At 41.4% G+C, this 7785-nt stretch overlaps 1 protein-coding gene and 1 long non-coding RNA gene across 2 annotated transcripts; one reads left to right on the top strand and one right to left on the bottom strand.

The window, feature by feature from the left end:
• The first annotated feature begins 557 nt into the window (after positions 1 to 557).
• LOC308663984 lies at positions 558 to 4237 on the top strand. Its single transcript, XR_014025559.1, has 3 exons — positions 558 to 1932; positions 3261 to 3399; positions 4100 to 4237. It is a non-coding gene; the product is annotated as an uncharacterized lncRNA (long non-coding RNA).
• On the bottom strand, positions 1939 to 4841 carry SWSAP1 (SWIM-type zinc finger 7 associated protein 1). Its single transcript, XM_081320871.1, has 2 exons — positions 4166 to 4841; positions 1939 to 3516 (listed from the first exon to the last, which is right to left on the bottom strand). The coding sequence occupies exons 1-2, from the start codon at positions 4391 to 4393 to the stop codon at positions 2971 to 2973; spliced, it is 774 nt and encodes a 257-aa protein (XP_081176997.1). The 5' UTR covers positions 4394 to 4841; the 3' UTR covers positions 1939 to 2970.
• Between the last annotated feature and the right edge of the window lie 2944 nt (positions 4842 to 7785).

Raw genomic sequence — 7785 nt, 5'->3', positions numbered from 1 at the left:
AGTGATTTTTTTTTACTTCCCAAACTAGTGTACAGTCCAGGGATTTGGACAATTTTATTTGATGGAATTCTCCCATTTATGGCTCTAACCAGCCAAGAACATACCTGAATTGATCATGGGCTACTTAGTAATGGCTTAGTGATGTGTGAACCCAGTCATTTTGTTTTATAAACTGTTTTATAGTTCAAGGTGTTGGGCAAACCCAGATGCTAAACAAGCCACAGTTTAAGGTGGAAGTTGAAACAGCTGATTGTAGTTAAGACTTCCTTAACCAATAGGCAGGCCATCTTTTCAACTGTGAGTCACATCCATTACCAGCTGAGAACTGCACTACTGCATGACATACAAAGCAATAACCTTTACAATAGCACTTAGATTTATATACCACTTCAAAGTGCTTTATAGCCCTCGCTAAGCAGAGTCAGTACTTCTCTGGTCTTTGTCAAGCTGTCATCGCCCCCTCCCCATTTCCCATCACATCCCTATACATGTTTATTGCCCATTTGCTCTCACTGTGCCCCCTCTCCCCTTTGCCAAGCCAAAGATGGCAGACCTGACACATTATTAAAAATATAAAAACAATCCATATTCAAAATATACATTACCTGGAACAAGAAAGAATAGGCATCAACAATGATGGAGCCATCTTAAAATGTCACCAGTCCACTGGGACCCACCCACCCCAACGACCTATTGACATAGCCCGGTCTCATTCTGGCTGGAGAATTCTGGGAGTTGAAGTCCACACCTTAAGCAGATCTATTCTATCCCCATTTTTCTCCCCAAAAATAACCTCCACAGCCTTGCTAGTACTGCCAAACCAGCTGGAACTCAGTGCAAGCAAGTTCTTGCTGGCACATTCCGATTTCACAAGTTTTGATTCAATTTTGTAAAAAGCACACAAGAAGGCGAGAGAGGAGCCAGTCTCTGAAGATTCCAGCTTCTGATCTTACACTCACGAACTGTTACATCTAACCTCACACCCTTTGAACAGCACGCTGGAGTCATGGGTTTGGCCTTGCTTAATGGTAATGATAGTTTCTATCAGTGTAACAAGCCTCTTTGCAGCCACTATCAGGGATACAGCTTTTCAGCTCTGCTGGCTGATACACCACATATTCTTGTGGATAAGCTGAGTATTTTAGGTGCCAAGCATAACCCAAAATTGGGTTCAGCTTGTATTTTAATCAATAAAATTTAGGCTTGGTAAATGATTCAGGGTGGTTTACAGATGGCAATTATAAAAATAATTACTTTTTAAAAATACATATGTTCCATACTCATATATTAGCCTCTCTGCAAATAAGCAGACTCTAATTTTTACCAAAATACCATGAGAAATGCAGGGCAGCCTAACTGCAGTGGCACATTGTTCATGGTATTTTGGTTAAAAATTCAAGACTCAACTTATCCACAAGTACAAACAGTAGTTTTAGGGTTAGGGTTAGGTTTAGATGGGGAAGGTTATAGTAATGCCATTCCTCCAAGGCAGGATTCCCCAAAGTGATCAGTATCGACTCCAAAAGGTCAATGAAACTATCTAAGAGTATTATTTCTTGTAGTGCTATTAATAGTACTGTATTTATTATTTCCTATATAATTGGGGATCAACGATGATCTGAAAGGGTTGAAGAGTTGAAGAGCCCTGCCCTGAGTCATATGCATGACAACCCTGCCCTATTTCTTAAACGTCATTCACTATCTGCACTCAGATAAATCTCTGCCTGTCTTTTTCTGCTACACTTCAAACTTTGTTTTCTACCTTGGGCCAGCTCAAGTGGTACTGCCTGGCTTGATTGCCATGTCCCGTCTCAGTGCAGGCAGTCCCCTCCACTCCTATTGGCTAATGGAAGATCCTTACCCCTCTAGTCATTTTCTATTGCCATTTTTTTTCACAGGTTCACCAGAACAGCAGCAAAAGCTGCATTTTAGGTAAGTGTGTGTCTGAAATTGTGGCATTAAAAATATTTCTAAAGGTAAAGGTAAAGGTTCCCCCGCACATGCGTGCTAGTCGTTTCCGACTCTAGGGGCCGGTGCTCATCTCCGTTTTAAAGCTGAAGAGCCAGCGTTTGTCCGAGGACGTCTCCATGGTCATGTGGCCGGCATGACTAGACGCCAAAGGAACACGGAACACTGTTACCTTCCCACTGTAGTGGGCCCTATTTTTCTACTTGCATTTTTACGTGCTTTCGAACTGCTAGGTTGGCAGAAGCTGGGACGAGTAACAGGCGATCACTCTGTTACGCGGCACTCGGGATTCGACCCGCCAAACTGCCAACCTTCTGATTGACAAGCTCAGCGTCCTAACCCACTGAGCTACCGCATCCCTAAAAAAATATTTTTACAAGTTCACTAATAGAGCAATGAAAGGGATGGCCCTTTTTTATTGATTTAAGGGAGATAAGCAGGAAAATCCACTGATCAGGGTCCATGTAAACATAATGCCCTGTGATTATCAGGCCATCACTTTAGCTAAAGCAAAAACTGGGGCTGAAAGGGATGCCTTAATCTGGTTTCATTTCCAGCCAGTTTGTAAATAGCCACTGGAGAGCCGGTGTCAAAAGGACCTGTTGACACTCTCCAAGTAGACATTTTAGAAGGCTTCTCCTACATGGCTTCCTGAAATAACCTAGGACAATTACTGTGCAGAGTATAGTCTATTATGGGACCCCCTTCCTTTCTTCCAAGGGCTAACAAATCCATGCCAATGAGAAGAAATTGGAGCAGCCCAAGCCACCACCACTTCCACAGGAATCACAGTGCAGAGAATACTCTCCTAACTACCCGAATAGCATACCAGCTACCTCCAACTTTGTGCAACAATAAAATTGATTACATTTCTTTTAATCGTCAACTTGCCAGTTCAGTCTAAATGAAAAACCCAGACTTTGATTTTTTTTAAAAAAATCACATTCTGTATTAATGGAATGTGTGTTTGATGTAGATCAAATGATTGTTCAGAAGTCAAGACTAGGAGTTAGACAGAATGGTATCAACTTCAGAAACAGACCTATTTTCAGAAACTGTTTCATTTTCAGTTTCATTTTTGCAAGGCAATGGAGAGATTGTCATGCTACCTTGTGCATCAAATTTCACTATCCATTCTTGATCCTTTGCCCCTGGCTGGAAGAGTTGTGCCCTAATCAGCTTGGTTAAACCTTGGTTATGTAAACTAACATCTTTCCCAGTGTCTGGATGTAGCCACAATTTTGCTGGGAAGTAGCGTTCAATGGCTGAGAAATGTTCTATTTCTTCTCCAGCTTCTCCCAAAAACCTCATGGAAACAATCAGTTGGCAACCCACAGACAAATGGCTGCGTTTCTGAGTGAAGTGATTAGATGTGTCCAGCAACAGGGCTACAAGCTGGGCTGCTGTACAGGCACTGGAACAATTGTTCAGGTACTCTTCCAAACCATCCAGCACAATCATGGAGGGGCTATTAGGTAAGCTTTGGTGCAGGGAGGCCACCAGTTGAACTAGCTCCTGGAAGGAAGACGGGTACAGGAAATGGATTTTCTTGAGAGAGGAAAAAAACACATTAGTGAGCAAGTTTTAGACACAAAGTCATGACAGATATCAGGATGGCCTTTGTAAAAACACTGTCCTTAAATTATGGCAGATACTGAAAAGCTGAAACTCACAATTCATATCTTGCAAGACATGCCCAACATTGGGCTAGAGTCACTAATTTTGAAACCCGTTCCCATCGGAGGTGTTATCAGACAGAAAATGTGCCTTTGTATTTAACAGATGTTTAATTCTATGTACTAATCATTTGAGACCCATGGGTCCATTTCTTTAAGTCTACAAATATTTTTCTGAAATATATATGAAATTATTTCCCTTCCCAATAATATTCTTCCAGACAAACTTTCTGCAAGATTAATCAACATAGAGAAAATATGTTGGCTTTCTGGAGTCCCAGAGAATGAAGCTAAGTTTCCCAAAATTCCGGTGATATCCCTCATCTCCACCCGCATGACTAAAGTCATACGAAATTCTGAAGGAGAAAAAATTGCTACCTGTTAAATGTAAAATAACCACCCGGTAAATTCCCATCAATTCATACAGTTATACTGTTTTATCTTGCGTACTGCAGGAACAACCCTTTTCCAGTTTCCACACGGGCTGATAACTGCAAAGCCTATCCCCGTTTCATTCACACCTGGATCGCTCCTCCTCCAGCTGCTTTCCCGCCCGGAAGCCGCTCCAGGGCCCGCGGTGCCAAAAACAACACGCGAGGCGAGGAGACAATGGAAGCACCTGCTAGTGCTGCGCGGAACAACAGTGTGGAACGGCCCGAGCCGGGAGGACCGAGAAGCAGCAGCGGCCGCGGGCGAGATCCAACCGATACCGCTCCCGCCATCTCCAACTCCAGCAACTCGGCGGACATAGCCAGAGCAGAACATAATTAGAAGGCCGGCCTCACAGCAACCAATCCAAAGCCTGCATTACGGTGAGTCGGCCAATGATTATTGGCGCCAATGTAGCCGTATTCAGGAGGAACACAAACAACGTCAATAATTTAAGCCAATCAGAAACGACAGTCACCGAAAGGCGGCCAATCCTTGTATAGGTTTTTAGAACTTTCTGACACGTGGATTGGAACGTGACGCCGAGAAAGACCTTCTCAAGAATGATGAGCGCCGCTTTATTCCCGCGTTTTCCCAAGGGTTGAGTTGTGGTGATTTAACGTAGGAACTGTGACCACGCTGCGATTTTTCGAGTGCCAATTTCGGGATGCATTTCTTAATAAAATGACAGGCTCCGTACCTTTTGCTTTTTATTGATCCATCTCTTTGGGTGCTTGGTTGGTTTCTTCTTTAAGCGCTGTTCTAAGAACTGTTACCGAAAGGTACGAAGGAAGCACGGAGCAGGAAAGTTTGGCAATTTTCCCGTCTTTTATAATATGTGGCTGCCTGAGATGCTTTACCATGGGCTGATTGAATGGCAAATTCACTGGGGAAAAATGCAGCTGTTCCTCAAAAACGCCAGCATTTGGCCAGATAGAGGACTAAGCAGAAATATGGACAAGACGGGTTATTCAAGGGATCCTTGAATAGTGGGGTGGAGTGCGCACTAGATGCACATGTAATGGAAAGGAGACTATAATGATGGTATTACGTATCTCGGTATCTGTGGTAGAGGGACTATTAATAACTATGGCTTTTTGAGGCATCTGGTTGGTCATGGTAGAATTACTACTTGAGCCAGCAGGTGTTTCTTTTAATGTTCACGTTGGTAGTAGAATTGTTCAGTTTACAAGACTATAACCTGCATCTAAACAGCCTTTTGATGCATTTGAGAAACAAAAGAGTATCACCAGGCAACTTGTTGCATAGCATACTAATTTTTGGACAAGGGAGCAGTGCTTGTTTGTTCTGTGATTCCTATCACATCAAATCTAAGTGTCCAGAGTCGCCTTACTGAGGGGATGGGCAGCATATAAATTTAATAAATAAATCTCACATCCTTAATGAACCTTTTAAGTTAGACAAGTCTTCAGGCTTGTTGGGGAGTCTCCCTTGATTGTTGATGTTTTATCAATAGCTACTTTTAATTAAATGTACTTTAGGTAAATAGGGACGCGGTGGCTCAGTGGGTTAGGACACTGAGCTTGTCGATCAGAAGGTCGGCGGTTTGGCGGGTCGAATTCCCAAGTGCCGCGTAACAGAGTGAGCGCCTGTTACTCGTCCCAGCTTCTGCCAACCTAGCAGTTTGAAAGCACGTAAAAATGCAAGTAGAAAAATAGGGACCACTCCGGTGGGAAGGTAACAGCGCTCCGTGTGCCTTTGGCGTCTAGTCATGCCGGCCACGTGACCACAGAGACGTCCTCAGACAAGCGCTGGCTCTTCGGCTTTGAAACGGAGATGAGCACCGGCCCCTAGAGTTGGAAACGACTAGCACGCATGTGCGGGGGAACCTTTACCTTTACCTTTTACTTTAGGTAAATTTTAGTCTTGCTTATTTTAAGCCTTAGGGGATGAATTGAGAAATCTATTCATATTTCTCAAAAGAAATTAAAATATGAGGGAATTGGAATTTGTTCCATTAGTTATTTTGGTTTTAAAATATTTCTAGTGATTTGATATACAAAGTCATCTCTTTCTGTATAACATATGCCTGCAGAACCATCTGTGGCCACAAAGCAGCCTTGTGCCACCTGCCAGTGAGTTTTGAAAAATAACCAATCTGCTGCTACCAAACATCACCACCACTAGTATGGATTTATCAATGCTTAGGTTCCAGCAGCCTCTTCTGCTTCAAAGGACATGCTGCTGAACACCTCCAGACCTAGTAGAGGCTCTGCTGCTAGTCACCAAACAACTGTTGCTTCCTTTGTGGCTCACAATTGTTTTTAAGGTGTGAATCTACTCCTTTGCCCTCTGTGAAGTGTATAAACATGATAAAGGGTGAAATAAATAGCACATCTCAGTATACCCCACCATTATACTTATGATCATGGGACTTTTAAACACAACTAGTCAAGTAGGGATTTTTTTAAAGAACAATCTATGGATGAGGAAATTTATCTTTCCTAACACAAACAAGTGTATGTTTTGAAGGGTTTTTTATATAAATATTTTATTGAGTTTTTATAGTTACAAGTCTTTAGTACTTAATAAGCAACATGTTGCCTGGATTCACATATTTAACATTAACTTCCATTTCTAGTCTACTCCATTTTTCCAGTCATTTATAGAAATTATCCCATGTTTGGAAATATTCTGAATCTTCTTTTCCTTTTATTTACATTTTGAAGGTTTTGAAGGAGGATCCTTCATTCTACAGGCATTGTGTTCTTAGTTTGGGTGAACCATATATTTATACTTAAGTTCCATGAGTTAACCATCCATATCTAGTTCACTTAGTGCTTGCTGCTAACCATTATCTGCTGTTTCTTCCACTTAATGTTTTAAAGAAGACAGCTAGCTGAGACAGATTGAGAAACACTATGATCCTACTTGATGGAAAACATGAAAAGCTATTGCTTGGTTACCTTCTTGAAACTGCTATAAATCATTTGGAATGTGAGGAGAGGAAAGCTTGCACTGAAATGCTACATCTATGCCTATTTCATTTGTATTAGGTTTCATATTTTTATTATTGATTTCTTTTAAAAATGTTTTAGACAAGGCTTTTACGTGAACCCCTTTTAAATTTGCAACAACCCAAACAAGGAATCTGAAAGGTATATCAGAAGCCTTTATTAGCAATTCTCTCTTCTCTCTAGAAGAATCCACTATGTACTAGCTACTTTAAACTCTGTGGAGTAGTTAAATCAAATATAAGAAACTGGAGAAAGTTTGAACTGATTTCCTAAGGAAGCTATTTCAGGTAGCAAAATGTGTGCCTAACACTGCTCTATGTTTATAAAAAAAATTAAAAGGGCTGCATATACTTGGGTATTGGCTAGAAGCTCATTTTCAACATAAAGGTCAGAATATCTTGTCAGATAATTCTTGAAAACTCCAAATAAATGGCAAATTACCTAAATTGGGATTCTCAAGTGAGATGTGGATGCACCTGAAAGATTATGCAAAGGTAGCTCATAAAGAATTTTTGAAATAGAATTATGAAGAGAATATATCAAGGTATCAAACGGCACAGCAAATTTTATTTTTAAATCAACATTATATCTGGCCCAAATTTCAAATAACAAACTTTGTTGTTAATTGCGAAGCCGTGTCCGACCCATCATGACTTCATGGACAACGTTCCTCCAGGCCTTCCTGTCCTCTACCATCTTCTGGAGTCCATTTAGGCTCACGCCTACTGCTTCAG

The sequence above is a fragment of the Vipera berus genome (assembly GCF_964194415.1).
Source record: "Vipera berus genome assembly, chromosome: 2".
Taxonomy (NCBI): domain Eukaryota; kingdom Metazoa; phylum Chordata; class Lepidosauria; order Squamata; family Viperidae; genus Vipera; species Vipera berus.
This window is presented reverse-complemented; position numbering and strand designations above follow the sequence as displayed.